Source organism: Biomphalaria glabrata, chromosome 1 (genome assembly GCF_947242115.1).
Source record: "Biomphalaria glabrata chromosome 1, xgBioGlab47.1, whole genome shotgun sequence".
Classification (NCBI taxonomy): domain Eukaryota; kingdom Metazoa; phylum Mollusca; class Gastropoda; family Planorbidae; genus Biomphalaria; species Biomphalaria glabrata.
Window position 1 is genome coordinate 44386429 of NC_074711.1, and position 24148 is coordinate 44410576.

The 24148-nt window shown below is 34.9% G+C and overlaps 1 protein-coding gene across 6 annotated transcripts in view; it reads right to left on the reverse strand.

The window, feature by feature from the left end:
* LOC106079881 (ADAMTS-like protein 3) overlaps positions 1-24148 on the reverse strand; it is a 91116-nt gene that overhangs the window by 65886 nt on the left and 1082 nt on the right. For 3 of the 6 annotated variants that reach the window (XM_056038553.1, XM_056038545.1, XM_056038531.1), the window contains exons 1-2: positions 5131-5223; positions 2487-2822 (exon numbers count right to left, since the gene is read on the reverse strand). In XM_056038553.1, the coding sequence (XP_055894528.1) occupies positions 2487-2522 (36 nt within the window). In that variant the 5' untranslated portion in view covers positions 2523-2822; positions 5131-5223. Of the gene's footprint in view, positions 1-2486; positions 2823-5130; positions 5224-24148 lie in introns of those variants that run through there. The other 3 variants (XM_013241113.2, XM_013241112.2, XM_056038562.1) reach the window with 2 other exon arrangements.

Here is a 24148-nt window from a genome sequence, read left to right on the forward strand (position 1 = left end):
AGATCGAGAATAGATTTATGTAGATTCTTTTATTTAAATAAATCGCGTAGAGAACAGAGATGATTTTTTTGTTTTCGAAAAGTGTCATTTTCTTCCGTAACTCGTTGAGTGCCAGAACACCTGGTCTCCGTGACACGCCATGAAACGAGCAGATAAATCTGGTTTAATCTAGCTTCGGGTTCGCACGGAGATTGAGAACTAATGCACGAGTGAATAGCCAAAGACAGAGAATGAAAGATGAGAGATGATTGAGTTAGTCGCTGCAGACGATAGTGTCTGGTGACGTCATTGTTAGATGGAAGATTCCTCTAAGCTTTTTGATAGCCCTGTCAAAACATCTCACTTTTCTCTGGATCACCACAGGTTTAATGCAACAAGATGATGGATTGGGAAGGCGGGGGGGGGGGGGAGGAGAACAAGACACACTAAGTGTTTGGAGACCAAGGCACACTAAGTGTTTGGAGACCAAGGCACACTCAGTGTATGCGCTATTGCGTTAGTATAAAACAAAAATGTTCTTATGTCGGAAAAAGAAAAGAAAACAAAAGAATGAAACTAGTTCAGTCTTGCGCGTGCTGACTATAGAGCCATGTGCCCTTAATCTTAGTCTTGGCTAACGGGGGGAGCGAGTTCAAACCCCGACTCAACCTGTGAACATAAAGATAGGATGGAAACAATGGTCTGAGAAAAGAGATGCGACCAGAGTGCACTGGGCATGCTATAGCATGAGAAATACGTTATACAAAAGGACTTTAACAACAAGTTATTATCACAAAGTTGGACAACAAAAGTTTCACTCATCTAAAGTTCGGTGACTTGTTTGCTGATGTATGTGTGCGCGTGAGTGCATGCGAGCGTGCGTGTGTGTGTGTCCATCACGATGACTCATTTCATGGAAATACAAGGTAAACACTAATGATGTGGATTTATTATTTAGTATTAGATCATGTTTATTGATATTCATAGTTTAAAGTGACTTGTCTAATCTGTATAACCAGATAGAAATTTTTCATTTTCCAATTCTGTTTCTCAAACTGCGCTGTATCCAGTGGCGTAAAATTCGAACACTCATTTAGGGGCGACCAAGAAGGGGGGGGGGGCCTGGGAGATTTTCATATTCTCCCCCACCCATCCCCCACCATAGCTAAGCCACTGGCTGTATCTAACACAGAGAGATGCCAAAAGTACACAAAGATGATGCCATTCCCAACGACGTTTCTATTCAGATGTCTGCCTCTGGATTTATTTGGTTTCATTTTCGTACGTTTCTTTCTCCTTTGAAGTGTTTATTTATAACCTTTTTATCTGAATGAACCAGGAATCTGTTTCTCTGAAACTGTCCAATTTAATGAGCTGTCGGCAGCCAACTACAAATCTGATCAAGTCGCGGGAAAAAGTTGAAGTAGGAGTTGAAGGGGCCGTGACAGAACGTGAGGAGGGAAGCTGACAATGTCAGAGATTGAAGAAATAAATACAAGATGTGAGATAAGACGTTACAAAGACAAGGATTTAGAACATACAGATAACAGGTTACAAAGACAAGGATTTAGAACATACAGATAACAGGTTACAGAGACAAGGATTTAGAACATACAGATAACAGGTTACAAAGACAAGGATTTAGAACATACAGATAACAGGTTACAGAGACAAGGATTTAGAACATACAGATAACAGGTTACAAAGACAAGGATTTAGAACATACAGATAACAGGTTACAAAGACAAGGATTTAGAACATACAGATAACAGGTTACAAAGACAAGGATTTAGAACTTACAGATAACAGGTTACAAAGACAAGGATTTAGAACATACAGATAACAGGTTACAAAGACAAGGATTTAGAACATACAGATAACAGGTTACAGAGACAAGGATTTAGAACATACAGATAACAGGTTACAAAGACAAGGATTTAGAACATACAGATAACAGGTTACAAAGACAAGGATTTAGAACATACAGATAACAGGTTACAAAGACAAGGATTTAGAACATACAGATAACAGGTTACAAAGACAAAAATTCTGAAAAAAAAGGGAGATAAATGATAAAATGTTTCATAGACCCAGATTTAAGAATGACAAGATGTGGTATTAGAGAGAGTAAAAAAAAAAAAAGAAAGGTGAAGGGTTACGAAAAAGGAAAGCTATGGGGTAAGAGGCTACATTTACCAATAGTTAGGGAATACAAGTTAGGGATTAAGAAACAGAGAGAGAGATTGTGAGAGAGAACAATTTAGAAAAAAACAACATATGTGATAAGAAATTCCTTTGACCAATATTCAAGAAAAACAAGATGTGGTATTAGAAAAAGAGAAGAGAAATAAGACAGAGAGAAAGAGAGAGAGAGAGAGAGAAAAGGGAGAGAAGAGGAAAAGAGATTCAGACAAAGCAAGATCAGAGATTAGACGAAGATTTAAGCAAGACAAAATGTCATGGTACATAGACGAAGTTTCAGAAACTAATGACCTAGTTCAACTTACCTGGGAGATACAGATCAGAAATAAAATCCCATGCATGGTAAAAAATCACCAAATGTCTCCCAACATTCTATAGCCATACTATGTTCCCATATCATTGTTTTAATGCCGATGTGGGGCTCAGGGGTTCAAGTGTTTTCATCTTTGAGGACCCCAGCCACATCTGGAGACATCGTAACATCAGTTTATTGTTCAGATCAGGCAATCCTCCACTTCTTTTCACGGGAAATAACAATGGCGTCTGGTGAGCACGCGCATTGCCTCCCAATATATTATGGGCACTGCATTAACCGATCAACATGTCCATAGGCTAGATCACATGACTGTTTCAACTTCTGCCTGCCAAGATCAAGAAGACAAAAGAAGTTTTAAAAGAACATCACAAAGTATTGATAGGTCATTTCTAACTTATATTCATTTTCGTTCTCAAATGGGAAATTAAACAAAACCTATTTTAGTAAGTGTAATTAGTGTAAACGATTAATGTATCATCATGAGGGTAGCCAGGAGGGGGATTTTCGGGGTTTAACTTTCCCTCAACCGAAATGAAATCCCATCCATAAAGGGGGGGGGGGGAGGACTTTGTGACTGTTGTGTTTTAATGTTGAAGCATAACTTACCCCCTTCAATAAAAAAAAAACAAATAAAGTCACCAATTCCATGAGCGATGCCAAGGGAGGTTTAGAGTTTCAAAGTGAAGGGACTGGATCTAATGAACAACAATTCCGTCTATCTATCTATCTATCTATCTATCTATCTATCTATCTATCTATCTATCTATCTATCTATCTATCTATCTATCTATCTATCTATCTATCTATCTATCTATCTATCTATCTACCTACCTATCTATCTATCTATCTATCTACCTATCTACCTATCTACCTACCTACCTATCTACCTATCTACCTATCTATCTACCTATCTACCTATCTATCTTAGGGATTTAGAAACAGAGAGAGAGAAAGAGATTGTGAGAGAGAAAAATTTAGAAAAAAAACAACATATGTGATAAGATAGATAGATAGATAGATAGATAGATAGATAGATAGATAGATGTGTGCGTATGTGTGTATGTGGGTGCTAAGAGAAACATCCCCCCAAACACACCCCGAAACCAAATTTTGGCTACGCCCATGTAATGCATCCTACTATTAGATTAGATCTACATAGCAATGAATAGATGTACAGACTAACAGAAAATCATGCCCATTGGGGTCTTTGCCGCAGGAGAAAATGTGAGAATGATTGAAAATATTTGTAATTCTACGTTCCCAAGAATGATCAAAGACTTTCTTTGTACAGCGAAGTCTTTTGATTGTGTGTGCTTAGTACTTCCGGTAACGGAAACTCATCACTATCACTTTAACAAATCTGTATTAGACAATTACGTTAAATAATAATTATTTTTTTTTAAATTTTGAAATCAGTGGACTTTAAATACTTGACAGCGGCGTTGCAATGTCCCGGTGATTAATTAGTGGGAAGCGTGGTCGAGAGGCTAAGTGCGCTTGAACTTGGTTAGGCTTGGCTACCTATGAAGGGGGCTCGATGTTCGACACCCGACTCGGGCAGAGTTGTGTTTACTGAGCGCCTGAAGGCAGCACGGAAAAACCTTCTCCTAGACCCACTGATCTGAGATTGAGATTGGACCAAAGTGCTCTGAGCAGGCTGTAAGTGTACAGTTTAATTTATATAAAAGCCGTAATTTAATTTAATTTTTAATGTATCTTAATTAGTGAGTATATACCATAATATAAAGAAAGAAATAACAGTTAAACAAAAATTAAAAAAAATATGATTGTATCTAATATAACACTTTCACATCATATTTTATAATTATAATTATTATTATTATTTTAAACAAGATTACAAAGACAGTTTGTGTGGAAACACAAACTCAAAATCGGCCTCCGAAGTGGTCCACCCAGGCAGGCTTCAATATTTTCAGAAAGAACTTCCGAATGAAATTATATCAAAGACAAATGACAGATAAGAATGGAGGAAGAAGGTTGACAGATCTTGTGTAGTGCCCCAGCGGTCCAGCAGATCAAAGGATAGGTGCAAGTGAATGCAAGTTAGATGTGAACCTGGCCTAACTAGTTCACCTTTCAGACCTTGTGGTCTAAAGGGCAGATGATGTAAAGTTCATCTGTTTTTGTGGCCTACAGTTAACGAGGGTGTCATGTAGCCAGCACAACGACCAACCGCCTTTACTTTTCCCTAACTAATGTCAGGTACCCATTATAGCTGGGCGGACTCAGAGGCGCCCAAAGATTCCGAAGTTGAAAATCCAATTCTTCACCAGGATTCGAACCCGGGACTCCCGCGCCTAACTGAAGTCTTATTATTGGTGTAATTGTTTTGAAAAGGCTCAATCTCTTATTTAAATCCTTAAAAAAAAAAATTAAAAAAAATTCCGCAAAAAAAAAAAAAAAAGTAAAAAAAAAGAAGTAGCCGTTGCATCAGAACTTTGAATGGTCTAAAATATTGTGATGTCGGATTTTCACTATATTTTCTAATTTGCGAGATCTAAACGGGACGGACGGACAGACGGACAGACATTTCACACAAAACTAATAGCGTCTTTTCCCCTTTCTAGCATATTAAAATTTAAAGACAATTGTGCAGACAATTTAAGAGTTACCTTCCATTAATAGATTTGAGATTTTGCTCTTTTGATCTAGTTTAAGAACAATAATGTAGGGATTGGAAACATTTAAATTCTTAGTCAACACATTTTTTTACCTTACAATAGTCCTTTCAGGCTACGCCTCTGGACAAGAAGATATTAATTAAAGGGAGGGGTTGACCAAAATTATAGAATTTAAATGTTTAAATGGATTCATTAGTCAGCCTGGTCTGCTATGCCAACGCACCTAGACTAACCTTTATGCAACTTCGAATAGTCTTTAGCAGAAAATCAATCCCTGCATACTTCACGAGCATTACCAGCCGACCCCCATCCCTAGGGGATTAGGTGACATTGTCCTCAGCTCAGGAAGAAAAACGGACAATACGAAAAAATGGCCAGCTCCTCTACCACCGAAGCAAAAGCCATCTTAACCTGCGATATTTGTAGACGGGAGTGTCTCTCCAAAATAGGGCTCCACAGCCACACGAGGAAGTGTGCGAGATGAACCATCTAATAGTCGTTCTACGACTGAAGGAGGTCAACAACAAAAAAGTCTTGCGAGCAGCTAAGTGTTACAAGGAGCGTAGGTACGAAATTTCAAGCGAATCCGTTTCATAGTTTAAGAGATCTCTTAGTTTCGTGTGTGTGTGTGTGTGTTGAGCGTGTATGCAAAATAGTTATATATATATATATATATATATATACATATATATATACATTGTTATTGGTATAGTAGTAATGCTGCTGTGGACAATTGTAGTCAAATTGAATTTCTTTTTGTTTGGACCAATACAATTATCTTATAAATCAGCCAGTGGGTGTTATTTTGCGATTAGAATAATGGTTAATCAGTTGTCCGAAACTAAAACGTAAAAAAGCCCTTTCCCCAGCCAGTCACCGTGTTCGCCTTTAGTGTCCAGATGTTTCCTGTAGTACGTGGTCAACATCGCATGGCCCCACCTTTACCATGCTGCTGTCGTGTAAGACATTCAAGTTATCGTCTGCTTGAGTGACGTTCTTTTATTTGGAAGTCAGTACTTCCAGGGCACGTCAGGTCAGCACGTGAGATGGCATGGACCAAAACAAAATAAAAACAACAGTCGTTTGTTCCTTTGTCTGTCTATGTCATTTAGGGGTCTTTTTTCTAGGTCGATGCCATTTCAGGGTCTACGTTTTCTAGGTCTATGTCTTTTCGGGGTCTTTTTTCTAGGTCTATGCCATTTCAGGGTCTACATTTTCTAGGTCTATGTCATTTCAGTATCTACGTTTTCTAGGTCTATGTCATTTCAGGGTCTACGTTTTCTAGGTCTATGTCATTTCATGGTCTACGTTTTCTAGGTCTATGTCATTTCAGGGTCTACGTTTTCTAGGTCTATGTCATTTCAGGGTATACGTTTTCTAGGTCCATGTCATTTCGGGGTCTACGTTTTCTAGGTCTATGTCATTTCAGAGTCTACGTTTTCTAGGTCTAAGTCATTTCAGGGTCTACGTTTTATAGGTCTATGTCATTTCAGGGTCTAAGTTTTCTAGGTCCATGTCATTTCAGTGTCAATGTTTTCTAGGTCTATGTCTTTTCGTAGTCTATGTTTTTTTTAGGTCTATGTCATTTCAGGGTCTATGTTTTCTAGATCTATGTCATTTCGGTGTCTATGTTTTCTAGGTCTATGTCATTTCAGGGTCTATATTTTATAGGTTTAGGTCATTTTGGGGTTTATGTTTTCTAGGTCTATGTCAAGGTCTGAGTCTATGTTGTCTTTTCTAGTCTTTGTCTATGCCTATAACTACGTCTACGCCGTCTATTTACTTGTCTATGTCTTTGTCTATTTCTGAATCTATGTCTTTGTCAGAGTCTACAGTGTCTATGTCCTAGTCTATGTCTATATCTGGGTCTTTGTCCTATGTCAAGGTTTATGTCGTCCATGTCAATATCTGTGTATGAGTATGTTCATGTCCGTTCTACCTTTAAGTGTTCATTCCTTGGTGATCACATACACACATATATACATTACAGATCACATATATTCATTACAGATCACATATATACATTACAGATCAGATAGATTCACGCAGAAAGTCAAAAGCACAAATACTAAAGCTTTTACACACGCACACACTCGCACAACACATGAACCTGTGAATGGCAATAACAAAAACTCAAGTACTAAGGTCTAGATAATAAGTTATAGATTGATATGTACTGTCAACTCTTTTTATTTACGCTGAGAATATGGTCCGTGTTCCAGTTACCTACTTAAAAGGGATACAATTAATTCTCAAACTGAGATCTAGTTACTAGTAGTTAGTGTCATCTGCTACAGTTACCTTTGACCTTTTTGTGTGTGTGTCTGATATCATTACTCTCACTCAGCAGACGGAGTTCACGTCACGTGATTAATCCTTTAGAAATAGAAAGTTATGCACTGACACAAACAAAAATGTCATTTCACTTGCAGCTCGGTCAGATCGATTGGATTTGAAACACAGAGATTTCAAGAAAATCATCAGACAACTAAGACCGGAGATCAACCTTCATAAGACGTATCACGATTTAATTAGTTCAATTAATCAGGAACAAGTTACTATAATCTACTATTTACGTATAAGTTAATCATGGTTTATAATTTAGTTTCATTCTAAGTAGCCTATGTATGTAAAATGTTAACATTTTTAAAAATAAAAACAAAATAAAACAGAAAGAGCCCCAAAAAACAGTGGCAGAGAAGCCAAAAAAAAAAGAGGTTAATAAAGAAACCCCACAAAAGAAGTTAATAAAGAAAGCCCACAAAAGAGGTAAAATAAAGAAAGCCCTCAAAAGAGGTTAATAAAGAATGCCCACAAAAGAGGTAAAATAAAGAAAGCCCTCAAAAGAGGTTAATAAAGAATGCCCACAAAAGAGGTTAATAAAGAATGCCCACAAAAGAGGTTAATAAAAAATGCCCACAAAAGAGGTTAATAAAGCCCAAAAAGAGGTAAAATAAAGAAAGCCATCAAAAGAGGTTAATAAAGAATGCCCACAAAAGAAGTTAATAAAGAAAGCCCACAAAAGAGGTTCATAAAGAATGACCAAAAAAGAGGTAAATAAAGAAAGCCCATAAGAGAGGCAAAATAAAGAAAGCCCACAAAAGAGGTTAATAAAGAATGACCAAAAAAGAGGTAAATAAAGAAAGTCCAAAAGAGAGGCAAAGAAAAGAGACCTCGACTCAAGGACTCCTATGATGAAAATGCTTAGTGAAAAGCACTATACTAATCAAATGTACTCTGGAGCGAACACTAACCATGTGTGTGTGTTGTAGCTGATGTCTAAGATGTATTGACTTTATTTTTCTTCCAATCTGAAATGATGGTATTATTGTGATGCCATAGCGACATGTTTGCAAACTTTGGATGCTCTAGTTCACATCTGACTCGCTTTCAACGTGAGCTTGATCAGCAGTGACCTTTTTAGTTACACTCAAGACCCTTGATCTACTTTTGATGTCACTGACATTTAATGAATGACAAATATGTCATACGAACTTTAGAATCACTGCCAAATGCAGAGAGAGAGAGAGAGAGAGAGAGAGAGAGAGACTGAGAGAGAAGGAAAGTGAAAGAGAAAGAAGAGGAATAAACATGTAAGAAAGAGAAAGGAAGAAGAATGTAAGAGAGAGAGAGAGAAGAAAGTAAGAACAACAATGCCCACGAACAAACACAATAGAGAGAAAAAAAAAACAGCAAATAGAAAGGAAGAATTGCACATGTACAGCCATATCGCTCAATATTGTATTATTACTTCTATTTTCTAAATAGAATACGGTCTGATCGTTATTAAATAAATACCTAATTGATTAACTTATTGATTAATTTGTTCTTGATTCATGTGGTGTTTGGGACAATGAATAAATCATTGTGTAAAGTTTGAACTTGATCCAAGAATGGGAAGTGGGAGAAATGAACGTGTACAAAATGTGTTCCGACAAGAGTCGATCTATGCTTTGTAAAAAGCTGTTTGTGTTTTCGATGGTTTGATGTCTAAAGAGACTTAGATTTAGAATAGATCTACTTTCATTCATCACTTCACACTGCCCCAATCAAAACAGAATTGATAAAATCAGATTACGTTAATCTACATTTGATAAAATCAGATTACTTTAATCTACATTTGATAAAATCAGGTTACGTTAATCTACATTTGATAAAATCAGATTACTTTAATCTACATTTGATAAAATCAGGTTACGTTAATGTGTAAACAAATGGCCGATACAGTTTATCTTACAAAGTTAAGTCGTATTTGATAAGTAAACAACCTTCAAATTAACATACAAAAACTTTTTTTTTTTAAAGGAGAAATGTCATTGTTGAATTTAAAATGGTAGTCTATATGGCAGTCATTGATATTGCAAGAAATGAAGTCACAAAAATATGTTTCTTTTGTATACAAAATACAAAAAATTCGCTTCTTGCCAAAAAAATCTGAACTGCATAAAAGCTTTTTTTATGACCCTAAACTTGTATTGTTTCATTTATATATTTTTTCCTAAATTTGTATGAGTTTGTAGCTGTCTTTCAAGCGTCCTTCAATTTGTTCTGTTGTTTTTCCATCCCTAGTTTTGAAGACACTGATAAGTTTGTGCTCTACTTTTTAAAAATAACATGTCTGTAGGAATATTTGGAAACAGACACAGAAATCAAACGATGTAGCATTTGTTAAGCAGGTGGCCGAAACGACCAGTTCGCTGGATAGCCTTGAGCTTCTATAGCGGCGACATGGCCGGATATCCTCCATGCCTTGAACAAAATTCTTTTTGGGCTTAAGATTCCGGGATGCCAGCTTGGTGTTAGGAACTCACCAACTGCTGTGCGGAAGATTAAAGGGCAGATCAGACTTTCAAAACAAAAGCTTGTTGATAAAAAAAAAAAAGATTTTTAACATTGTTGGATCCTCAGGTAGACTACGAGAAATAAGAGAAAACAAAATGTTCTGATATAACAAATTTGAATTCATAGAGTTTCATAGACTTTAAGGTTTGTCTGATGTAGATATTCAGTTACAATGTAATGTTTCGCTAATAGTAAAAACGTTCTCTCTACACTATAGAAATAAATAATTGTGGTATTCTCTATTTGGTTTAAAAACTAATTATCAATTAAGACTAACTAGACTAGTGAGTGTAATATAGGGCAGTAATAGAAGACAACAAAACAACAACAAACAGGGAAGTAATAGAAGACCACAAAACAACAACAAACAGTGAAGTAATAGAAATAGAAGACCACAAAACAACAACAAACAGTGAAGTAATAGAAGACCACAAAACAACAACAAACAGTGAAGTAATAGAAGACCACAAAACAACAACAAACAGTGAAGTAATAGAAGACCACAAAACAACAACAAACAGTGAAGTAATAGAAGACCACAAAACAACAACAAACAGTGAAGTAATAGAAGATCACAAAACAACAACAAACAGGGAAGTAATAGAAGACCACAAAACAACAACAAACAGTGAAGTAATAGAAGACCACAAAACAACAACAAACAGGGAAGTAATAGAAATAGAAGACCACAAAACAACAACAAACAGTGAAGTAATAGAAGACCACAAAACAACAACAAACAGTGAAGTAATAGAAGACCACAAAACAACAACAAACAGGGAAGTAACAGAAGACCACAAAACAACAACAAACAGGGAAGTAATAGAAGACCACAAAACAACAACAAACAGTGAAGTAATAGAAGACCACAAAACAACAACAAACTGTGAAGTAATAGAAGACCACAAAACAACAACAAACATTGAAGTAATAGAAGACCACAAAACAACAACAAACAGTGAAGTAATAGAAGACCACAAAACAACAACAAACAGTGAAGTAATAGAAGACCACAAAACAACAACAAACAGGGAAGTAATAGAAGACCACAAAACAACAACAAACAGTGAAGTAATAGAAATAGAATACCACAAAACAACAACAAACAGGGAAGTAATAGAAGACCACAAAACAACAACAAACAGTGAAGTAATAGAAGACCACAAAACAACAACAAACAGGGAAGTAATAGAAGACCACAAAACAACAACAAACAGTGAAGTAATAGAAGACCACAAAACAACAACTAACAGTGAAGTAATAGAAGACCACAAAAAAACAACAAACTGTGAAGTAATAGAAGACCACAAAACAACAACAAACAGTGAAGTAATAGAAGATCACAAAACAACAACAAACAGGGAAGTAATAGAAGACCACAAAACAACAACAAACAGTGAAGTAATAGAAGACCACAAAACAACAACAAACAGTGAAGTAATAGAAGACCACAAAACAACATCAAACTGTGAAGTAATAGAAGACCACAAAATAATAACAAACTGTGAAGTAATAGAAGACCACAAAACAACAACAAACTGTGAAGTAATAGAAATAGAAGACCACAATGTCACTTTTGTTAAACCGTTAAAATTAAAGAATTTCTAATGACCTATTAATTATCAGTCGTTCTAACGCTGGCTGTGACTCTAAATAAAACAAGATTACAAAGAGAGTTTGTGTTACACAAACTCAGAGGCGGCCCCCGTCGAAGTCGGATCCCTGTCGGATCTGCATATTCGCAAATAATATTCAAGAGGTGATTTAATTTTGATGTAAAATGTTTTACACGTTTCGGATGTTCCTTCAGAGTTGAAGATAATTACTTCCTAGTCCAAACCTCCCGCAGGACGACGGGGGATGGGAGCGGGCAGGGTTTGAACCCTGGGCCATCCATAAATCTGAACGACAGTCCAGCGCGCAAACCGCACGACCAGGCAGCCATCCGATGGTCAAAAGTAATAATGTTTCAAAGATTCATTTGCCGTAAATTTAAATTTAAATTTAATAAAAAAATAGTAGATTAGTTTTAGTATATTAAAACATTACAATATTGATCAAAACGTTTGGAAATGAAAATCTACACTTTTTTTTTACACTTTAAGTTTAGAAATTGAAATTCTACATCTTAATCTAGTCTATTTTAATCTAAACTAGATCTAGAAATTCTAGATCTAGACTCTAAAATAATTTTAATTAGAATAAAAATCCAGATCTAGATATACTGTAATAAAAATCTAGATCTAGTTTAAAAAATCTAGATTAGATCTAAATCAAGATATCATTCCTTTTTTAAACGCGAGTCACATAACGAGGCTTAATAAACATTACTATACCGAGTTCTTTTTTCATTTCATTTGAAGAATTAATTCCATATAACGTCAGAGGGAAAAAAAAAACACTACGTCACACGGCCTAGCTAGACTAAAAATCGCCTTCATCTATAAGAGCCATTTATCGAGTGTTCATAGACTTTGGTGCACCGAGTGCGTTCTTTAAGCATTTCATTTAAAGAATTCATTCCATATGACGTCAAAGGAAAAAAAAACACTACGTCACACGGCCTAGCTAGAATAAAAATCGCCTTCATCATTACGAGCCTTTTATCGAGTGTTCATAGACATTGGTGCACCGAGTGCGTTCTTTTAGCATTTCATTTAAAGAATTCATTCCATATGACGTCAAAGGAAAAAAAAAACACTACGTCACAAGGCCTAGCTAGACTAAAAATCACCTTTATCAACACGAGCCATTTCTCGAGTGTTCATAGACATTGGTGCACCGAGTGCGTTCTTTTAGCATTTCATTTAAAGAATTCATTCCATGTGACGTCAAAGGAAAAAAAAAACACTACGTCACACGGCTTAGTTAGACTAAAATATGTTTTCATTAATACAAGCAATTTTTTCGAGGGTTAATAGACATTGGTGCACAGAGTGCGTTCTTTTAACATTACATTTAAAGAGTCCATTCATATGACGTCAAAGAAAAAAAATTCCATTACCTCACAATAGGCTAGTACCGGTACCATAAAAAAAAATGTCTTTATTTACACGAGATATTTAACGAGGGTTCATAAACATTGGTGCACTGAGTTCTAATAGATATTATTTAAAAAGGATCAAAGCCACATTGTTTTTGCGTTTTGTCTGTCAGTCGGTCTGTCCGTTATCTTGATATAAAAAAAAACAACTAAAAGTTATTAAAAATTGATTAACCTTTATTTTACGTTTCAAAACATCGCAATAATTTTTAGGTATGAACACAATTGAAAAATTTATATAATAGATTGTTCCGGATGTTTGTATAAATAGTAAAAGAAAAAGAGAATTTCAGATAAATGTAATACCGTTAATTAAATTTTTTGGATGGTCTCGTATAAAAATTAGATGTACTACAGCCACGTGGAGAGATTTTCATACCTTACTTTGGTGTTTGGATTGTTTTCCTTAAAAATCGGAACAAAATATTAACGATAATAAGATTTTTTAATGTTTTAGGTAGAAAGTTAAATGTACTGTAAGAGAGTAGTGAGTTAAAATATTTTTCATAAAAATCCGTAAAAACATTATTTCGTAAATGAGAAGATTATTTGTTTATTAATTAGAAGAGGGAGTTCAAACAATTATTTGGCGTTAGTAGATTTTTAAATAAATTCGGAAATTTCTGGCGACGATTTGTAAGAAACAAAATCCGGAACTTTCTTTATCGATTACAAAACTTCTATGTTATGTTTTACAAGAAAATTAAGTGTCTAAAAAGTAATTTTCAGTAATCAATTCTAGTAAATTACTTTTTTTAAAAGCCTTATGCGATTTCAAACAATCATTAGGCATAATTCATGTTTTATAAAACAATATCCGGAACATTTTTACACTTAATGAAATATAAGTCAGTATAGAGATTATGATTTAGCATTAATATGCTATTTACATAAAAAACGGAACAACATATTATTGATAATGTGTTTTTGCAACGTTTAAGCATGGAAATTGAATGTAATATAAGTTAGAAGAGCAAACAAACATTTGTTGGCGTTGATTAGTTTTGCACAAAAAAATCCGGAACAATCAATTTTAGATACTTAAAACTATTGAGATGTTATGGGAGGAACATTAAAGGGTAAATCAGATTTTCAATAGCTTTTAGAGTTCTAGTTTTTTAAATCTAATCGTGACGGACAGACCGACCAACAGACAAAACGCACAAAAATAAGCTTCTTTTATTCGGATGGGGGCACTAAACAAAAAATAAATAAAATCTGATTTTTTAAAAAAGTTTAAGGAATTGGTTTAGCACCTGATCATGTTGCGACGTTACGCTACTGCACGAAAATCGCTGCATAAAAAGTCCATTTAAAAAAATGTGCGTGATATTTACATACAAAGTGCATTATTAGCCTTTATAAACAAACAGAAATGTTTTCTTTTAATTTTAGCAGCTAGTTGACCAGAAAAAACGTCTTTAACTATTATTTGTATTTGTTGTAAACATTTCCTGTACATTTTAAAAATATATTTGACTAAGTGATACTGAAAATACACAAAAATTGTCCATCTTTGTTAGCATATTGTAACATTGCCTCCCTTACATTTACGTAATTGTTTTAGAATTGGTGTATGTTTATGAAAAAATCGCTTGCATAATTAATTTTATAAATTAAACGGTTTGCTTTTAGAAAACCAAAAGTAGCCGTTGCACCTAAACTTTTCAAGCCGGATTTAATGATGAAATAATATTTTTCATATCTCTTCTAGTTTTCGAGATCTGAGTGTGACAGACGGACAGACGGACAGACGGACATTTTGCACAAACCTAATAGCGGCTTTTTCCCCTTACGGGGGCCGCTAAAAAAATCATTCATTTAGTATTCTACAATAAAAAAATGACTTCACTAAAAAACCTTTTTTCAAAATCGCTGACTCTTCTTTTCTGCACAAAGAATGTAACGTGAATAAAAAATACTCCAATTTTTTTTTTATCTCTTCCACATTTTTGTTGACACTTGAACAATGGAGCCGGTGTTCCAGCAACACAAAGCACCGAGATATCTAGTCAACAGTGTCTTGTATACGTTTTTCACCTCAAGTGACGGTCACATCACGTGACTAACTTTTCCAATGTTGAATAGGAAGACGTTCCTCAAAGATTAGAACATTCCTCCCGTAGCGGGATTCCAGGTGTGGCAATAGATGGTACGAGCTGTATGGGGTAACATTTAGCACCACTGGTTGCAGACGACAACTTTGAAAGACTACTAGTGGAGTAGTCTCTAAGCAACGGGCGGTGCAATCCTCCCCCCCCCCCCCCCAAAAAAAAAATGTGGTGGGATATTTTTAAATTGCTAAGCTTTATATATATAACAAATTAATAAGAAAATAATAGTTCATTTAAAAAGTTTCGATATCCTAAGATTATAACTATCTTAAAGAGTGCTGTCTTTTGAACGAGTAGAGTCTGACTTTCATTTAAAGACAAATAATGTTTGATTCGCAAGTCTGTCTTTAACTTAAGTCTTAAAGTCTTGTAATTTAGTCTTGCCTGTGACTAACAGATACTAACAGATACCTAGGGATTTATTGAGTAGCGTAACTCAGTGACTACAGTCTAGGCCTGATTAGCGTAAATCAGTGACTACAATCTAGGCCTGAGTAGCGTAACTCAGTGACTACAGTCTAGGCCTGATTAGCGTAAATCAGTGACTACAATCTAGGCCTGAGTAGCGTAACTCAGTGACTACAGTCTATCTTATCTTCTTATCTTATATAATAGAGACGTTACTTCAAAAAAGAAGATGATTACGTCCTAAGAGTCATGCATTTAGTCTTGCATATTAACCAATGACCTAAATTCTGCCAAGTCACTGGTTTTCAATGGCTAGTTCAGGCAACCCATTCCATGCTCTAATAGCGCTAGTGGGCTTTCTTTATTTTACCTCTTTTTGGGCTTTATTTACCTCTTTTTGGGCTTTATTTTACCTCTTTTTGGGCTTTATTTACCTCTTTTTGGGCTTTATTTACCTCTTTTTGGGCTTTATTTACCTCTTTTGTGGGCTTTATTTACCTCTTTTTGGGCTTTATTTACCTCTTTTTGGGCTTTATTTACCTCTTTTTGGGCTTTATTTACCTCTTTTTGGGCTTTATTTACCTCTTTTGTGGGCTAGGGAAGAAAGAGCATTTGTACAAATTTGTCCTAGCATATGGAACGAGGAACGTGCCTTTATCTTTGTGTCTTTCTGAGTATTTTATAAAATTTTGTTTTGGTACTTGAAGATTATGGTTCAGTCTAGGCCTGAGTAGCGTAACTCAGTGACTACAGTCTAGGCCTGAGTAGCGTTACTCAGTGATACAGTCTAGACCTGAGTAGCGTAACTCAGTGACTACAGTCTAGGCCTAGGTTGAATCCTTATACAAAAAAAAAAAAAAAAAGGGAAACACACTGACTACTGTCCGAGCCGCCAAAAAATAAGACAAATCCTTTCCTCAGAAAACTTTCAAGTCTTGTTGACTAAACATGGCGCCATCCTAGTCCAGCATAATAAGAGTTCAAACATTGAGTGCTAATGTTCAGTATTTACATGTAGACAATTTGAACTTATTAAATGGAGAACCTGATTAAATGACTTAGTCCACACACACACACACACCACACACAAATCAGAATAAACATTGAGAAAAAGGAATCAACAAACGTAATGAAGTCAATAGACTATTCAAATACTTCCAGAATTAAAATGTCTTAGGAAATGTTGATGAGTCTGTAGCTCTACCATATCTTTCAAGTAGTTGGGTCATAAAACATTCAAAATGTTCCTGATCTATGAACCTGGGTTGGGCTCCACTGTCCAGATGGAAAAAATCTCTAGAAAATCTATAAATAGATATGAACCAAGTGACCCATCTCTGCACTTGTTCTGATGATCAAGTTCTGTTAGTGTTGCATTGTCTTCCAAAGGGATGAAAGAACCTGACCTGTCAATAGTAGTGAGGGGAACGTCTGGAGAACTTACTTCCCCTTGGATAACAATACACGTAGATACATACATACATAAGCTACACTCATACTTTCATATATACATACCTACGTATGAAGATACATATAATTTGTCCTTACTCATGCTTACTTTTGTCTTTGTTTTCTTCTGTTCCTATTACTTCTAGATCTTATCTTTTAAATTACCAAATGTTTCTTCTAGAAGTACGTCCTACCCGTATGCAAGTGTTCATCTGTTTGTGCAACATGTTAATAAAACGCTTACAATCTGCTAAGTCACTGGATTTTTTGTTTTTGGGTTTATTCAGGCAACAAGTTTTTCGCTTTAATGGCAACTGGGCAGAAGAAGAAATTGTACGAATTCGTCCTAGAATATGGAATAAGAGATGCGCCTTTATCTTTGTGTCTTTCAGATAATTGTATTAGGTTGTCTTTTTTATAAAAGTAAGTTATGGTTCTTTGTTTTATGTATCTATAATTCTTCCATCTCCTTTTTACGTGAAAGACATGTTTCTAGTGATCAAATGAATGGACCCAATCTAAAGTAAACAAATGAATGGACCCAATCTAAAGTAAACAAATGAATGGACCCAATCTAAAGTAAACAAATGAATGGACCCAATCTAAAGTAAACAAATGAATGGACCCAATCTAAAGTAAACAAATGAATGGACCCAATCTAAAGTAAACAAACTTGCACTCTACTACTGCATTATTAATTGACAAGAAAGATAGAGACTTTTCAAAGTCAACAGCTGTGTAACATTGTTACCAATGTAAACATAATTAACTCTGACGTGACTGTTCCTTGTTGCTATTGTATTCTCCCAAGATAGGAATGCCTTTGTGGTCGTCTCTCTAGTAGATTGCTAGCACCCTTTCAAGCAGCAATTGTTCCCTTGGTGGATCACAATATTCCAGCACATGGAGAACGTGAACTGTGACGTCAATCTCTCTGCATAGACAAGGTCGAGCCTGTGAGGTTTATGTTAATTAGATCTCGTGCAGGCTCTTACGCAGCTAGTACAACCATAACAATGCTCAGATCTGCTTTGAAACTACTTGCAGCAAAAAAAAAAAAAAAAAAAACCAAGGCGACGCTGACAGAGAGATGGGGTGGGGGGTGGGGCGCTAGAACCAGGTGCTGATAAGGAGATACGCGCGTGAATTTTCAGGCCTTGAATAAAACGGAAATGCATGTATAATTATTGCCTACAGTTTGATTTGCATATTTGAGATTATTTAGTGGATACAGGAGACGAATTGATTTTCTGTCAAATAGTTTCACTCCTATCAAACGTTAAAATAAACAAACAGTTTGTGATGTCTTTCAGTGTAAGGACAGTTTCTGGTAAAATTTTGGCGAGAATCTAACAGTATTCTTTATCTTATCTTGGCAAGAATCTAACAGTATTCTTTATCTTATCTTATCAATTACAGACGCTACTTCAGAAGAGAATATAATTAGGTCATGAGAGTATCCATGTGTCAATTTAGTCTTGCATGTTTATCAATAACTTAAACTCTGCTGAGACAATGGTTTTTCTGCCTGGTTCAGACAACCCATTCCTTTTTCTATAGCACTAGGGAAGAAGAATTATTAGTATAAATGTCCTCTAGGAAATAAAACGACGAATGTATTTATCTTTGTGTATTTTTAGCGGCCCCCGTAAGGGGAAAAAGCCGCTATTAGTTTTGTGCAAAATGTCCGTCTGTCTGTCTGTCCGTCTGTCACACTCAGATCTCGAAAACTAGAAGAGATATGAAAAATATTATTTCATCATTAAATGCGGCTTGAAAAGTTTAGGTGCAACGGCTACTTTTGGTTTTCTAAAAGCAAACCGTTTAATTTATAAAATATATTATGCAAGCGATTTCTTCATAAAAATACACCAATTCTAAAACAATTACGTAAATGTAAGGGAGGCAATGTTACACTATGCTAACAAAGATGGACAATTTTTGTGTATTTTCAGTATCACTAAGTCAAATATATTTTTAAAATGTACAGGAAATGTTTACAACAAATATAAATAATAGTTAAAGATGTTTTTTTCTGGTCAACTAGCTGCTAAAATTAAAAGAAAACATTTCTGTTTGTTTATAAAGGCTAATAATGCACTTTGTATGTAAATATCACGCACATTTTTTTAAATGGACTTTTTATGCAGCGATTTTCGTGCAGTAGCGTAACGTCGCAACATGATCAGGTGCTAAACCAATTCCTTAAACTTTTTTAAAAAATCAGATTTTATTTATTTTTTGTTTAGTGCCCCAATCCGAATAAAAGAAGATTACTTTTGTACGTTTTGTCTCTTGGTCGGTCTGTCCGTCACGATTAGATTAAAAATCTAGAATTCTAAAAGCTATTGAAAATCTAATTTACCCTTTAATGTTCCTCCCGTAACATCTCAATAGTTTTAAGTATCTAAAATTGATTGTTCCGGATTTTTTTGTGCAAAACTAATCAACGCCAACAAATGTTTGTTTGCTCTTCTAACTTATATTACATTCAATTTTCATGCTTAAACGTTGCAAAAACACACTATCAATAATATGTTGTTCCGTTTTTTGTGTAAATAGCATATAAATGCTAAATCAAAATCTCTATACTGACTTATATTTCATTAAGTGTAAAAATGTTCCGGATATTGTTTTATAAAACATGAATTATGCCTAATGATTGTTTGAAATCGCATAATTTACTAATATTACACTTATATTATTTGACAATGCGTCACTATAATTTGGTTATCAATATCAAATTGTTCCGTATTTTCATCTTTAAACAAATTTTAAAAATATCGACAATAGGTTATTCAGGGCTTTAAATTTTTTTTACTAGAATTGATTACTGAAAATTACATTTTAGACATTTAATTTTCTTGTGTTTTGTAATCGATAAAGAATGTTCCGGATTTTGTTTCTTACAAATCGTCGCCAGAAATTTCCGAATTTATTTAAAAATCTACTAACGCCAAATAATTGTTTGAACTCCCTCTTCTAATTAATAAACAAATAATCTTCTCATTTACGAAATAATGTTTTTACGGATTTTTATAAAAAAATATTTTGACTCACTTCTCTCTTACAGTACATTTAACTTTCTACCTAAAACATTAAAAAATCTAATTATCGTTAATATTCTGTTCCGATTTTTAAGGAAAACAGAATCCAAACACCAAAGTAAGGTATGAAAATCTCTCCACATGGCTGTAGTACATCTAATTTTTATACGAGACCATCCAAAAAATTTAATTAACGGTATTACATTTATCTGAAATTCTCTTTTTCTTTTACTATTTATACAAACATCCGGAACAATCTATTATATAAACTTTTCAATTGTGTTCATACCTAAAAATTATTGCGATGTTTGGAAACGTAAAATAAAGATAATCAATTTTTAATAACTTTTAGTTGTTTTTTTTATATCAAGTTGACGGACAGACCGACTAACAGACAAAACGCAAAAACAATGCGGCTTTGATCCTCCAAATAAATTCTATTAGAACTCAGTGCACCAATGTCTATGAATCCTCGTTAAATATCTCGTGTAAATAAAGATATTTTTTTATGGTACCGGTACTAACCTATTGTGAGGTAATGGAATTTTTTTTCCTTTGACGTCATATGAATGGACTCTTTAAATGTAATGCTAAAAGAACGCACTCTGTGCACCAATGTCTATTAACCCTCGAAAAATTGCTCGTATTGATGAAAACATATTTTAGTCCAACTAAGCCGTGTGACGTAGTGTTTTTTTTTTCCTTTGACGTCATATGGAATGAATTCTTTAAATGAAATGCTAAAAGAACGCACTCGGTGCACCAATGTCTATGAAGACTCGATAAATGGCTCGTATTGATGAAGGCGATTTTTAGTCTAGCTAGGGCGTGTGACGTAGTGTTTTTTTTCCTTTGACGTCATATGGAATTAATTCTTTAAATGAAATGCTAAAAGAACGCACTCGATGCACCAATGTCTATGAACTTTCGATAAATGGCTCGAATTGATGAAGGTGATTTTTATTCTAGCTAGGCCGTGTGACGTAGTGTTTTTTTTCCCTCTGACGTTATATGGAATTAATTCTTCAAATGAAATGAAAAAAGAACTCGGTATAGTAATGTTTATTAAGCCTCGTTATGTGACTCGCGTTTAAAAAAAGAATGATATCTTGATTTAGATCTAATCTAGATTTTTTAAACTAGATCTAGATTTTTATTACAGTAGGTATATCTAGATCTGGATTTATATTCTAATTAAAATTATTTTAGAGTCTAGATCTAGAATTTCTAGATCTAGTTTAGACTAAAAAAGATTAGATTAAGATGTAGAATTTCAATTTCTAAACTTAAAGTGTAAAAAAAAAGTGTAGATTTTCATTTCCAAACGTTTTGATCAATATTGCAATGTTATAATATACTAAAACTATTTTTTTATTAAATTTAAATTTACGGCAAATGAATCTTTGAAACATGATTACTTTTGACCATCAAAATTAAATCACCTCTTGAATATTATTTGCGAATATGCAGATCCGACAGGGATCCGACTTCGACGGGGGCCGCCTCTGAGTTTGTGTAACACAAACTCTCTTTGTAATCTTGTTTTAGTATTTTATTAAGTTTTGTATATTTATAAATTATGGTTCAGTGTTTTATGTATAATTGCTACTTTACTCTTTTTAATCTTCTGTCCTGCAGCATCTCTAAATTTAATGACTTCACTAATGGTGTTGCTCAATCACGTGAATATACGTTTGTTTTAAATCTAACGGCTCTATTTTGTGTAGTGTTTAATTTCTTAATGTTTTCTTGAGGGGTCCTAACAAGAGGATGCGTAATCTATTATTGGTTTACCCAAGTTTAAATAAAATTTTAGTTTTTGGTTATCATTCTGAAGCATTCATATTTTGGTGTATGTCTCATTGAATAGAAAACTTCTGCTTTCGAAAAAGTCTGACTTTGGCCATCTAGGAGAAGGCAAACTTTCACTAGACGGTGTGAGAAAGAGATTCAAGGACACTATTAAAACACATGTGACAGTTGTTTCTTCTGACAGTGACACCTGGAAATGGAAAGTTAATGTCAGAAATTTCTGTTGTCTTACAGTTTATACTGGCTCAAGACTCAGTAGACAATCCAGACGTGACAAGCAGAAAAACAACAGAGAACTTGTTACCAGGGTACAGTCGAAACTCTTGTGTCAATCAACGAATGCATTACTAATGTTTACACTAGATCTACAGCCTTAGTTAAAAGTACCTACTGTCATAATGTAGAGTATCTAGTTTACTGCATATTAAAGTAATGTAAACTAGACGAAGAGTATAAAGTACTATGTGTACTGATACCAAATCTACATCCATGGTTTAAAGTACCATGTGCACCGAATACCAAAAACGTGCAGTTATAGTCAACAGTTCAATGTGTACTGAATAAAAAACCTACAGCCAAGGTCTATAGTATACTGAATACCAAACTTACAGCCATGGTTACAGTACCATGTGGACTGAATACCAAATCTACAGAAATGGTCTAAATTACCATGTGTACTGAATACAAAACACACAGCTATGGTCTAAAGTACCATGTGTACTGAATACCAAACCTACAGCTATGGTCTAAATTACCATGTGGACTGAATACCAAACCTACAGCTATGGTCTAAATTACCATATGGACTGAATACCAAACCTACAGCAATGGTCTAAAGTACCGTGTGTACTGAATACCAAACCTAAGGCTATGGTCTAAAGTACCGTGTGAACTGAATATCAAACCTACAGCTATGGTCTAAAGTACCCTGTGTACTGAATACCAAACCTACAGCTATCGACTCTAAAGTACCGAGTGTACTGTATACCAAACCTAGCGCTGTGACTTTTTTCAGTCGTTCCTTCAGAAATGAAGATTATTACATTCAAAACCTCATGCAGTCACCAGGGGATTGCGGCAGGCAGTCAGTGGCGCATAATACACACTCAGTCAGCCAGTCTATTTTGTACACTAGACGTACAGTCATAGTCTTAAATACCGTGTGTGTCGTACACTAGACCTACAGTCATAGTCTAAAATACCGAATGTGTTGTACACTAAAGTCATGGTCTAAAGTACATTCTGAATGTCACAAGCGAGTATTTCTTATGCAGACGTTTAAAATTCAGATAGAATAAAACCAGCATGACAGATCACTTCAAAACTTTCAGCAATCTTTCAGCCTACGGGTGACGAGTACAATTGTAAAGATTTGCTAAGCACTACCCTCACCCTCCCTTCTTTTCTCACGCCTGCTTACATCAAGAGACACGAACGACTACTAGCTAAAATCTGTAAGAATTATTGTTCTTTTTCGAGGTTGAAGCATAGAAGTTGTACAAAGAGTTTCAAGCTTTCTACTAAATTACTTGGCGGCTTATCGAAGTAAAATCAGCCGATCAGGTTGAATGACCGTCTATCGAGATTAAATGGCGGCTTACCAAAGTAAAATCAGCCGATCAAGTTAAATGACCGCCTTTCGAGATTAAATGGCGGCTTAATAAGGCATTGTTGTGTAAATGATGGCGGGACCAAAAAAAAAAAAAATCTATGGAGGCTGACATCATTAGAAAAACGATCGTCTGCCTAGAGTTCTGTAGATCTCGAGCTAGGTGTGTAAATGTGGAATAAAGAAGTCAGTGTACTACCAATGACTGCAATTAGCCTTCCTATTTAACGGGCCAGCAGACGAAGGAGAGGCGTGGCTTGTCTAGACTATATGCAAAAGTTATTTTAAGATTGACATGTCACGCTTGGCTAACCATGATTAAAGAACGATGATTGAAAGGAATGCTGCCTTTTATTCAAATTGTCTAAGCAAGCGTTAAGTCCATTTTAAAAAAATATTGCATAAATTCCTAAGTCGGCGAGATCATTGTCCGATTAAACGTGACACCGCATTTCAACTGATAGGCTTAGGACCTACATAAGGCAGTCATTTTTTTTTTTTAAATTGTACCTGATCTAGTTTAAGCTAAGGTACTACACATGTGGCATATAGATCTAGACTTTTATTACTACACTAGATCAGATGACAACTTTCAGTTTGCCGACGAGGTTAAAGGGGGACAACTGTTGACAGCAGCGGTAATACTAGTCCAGCTTAATAAAGGGAGCGAAACGTGAACGATAAT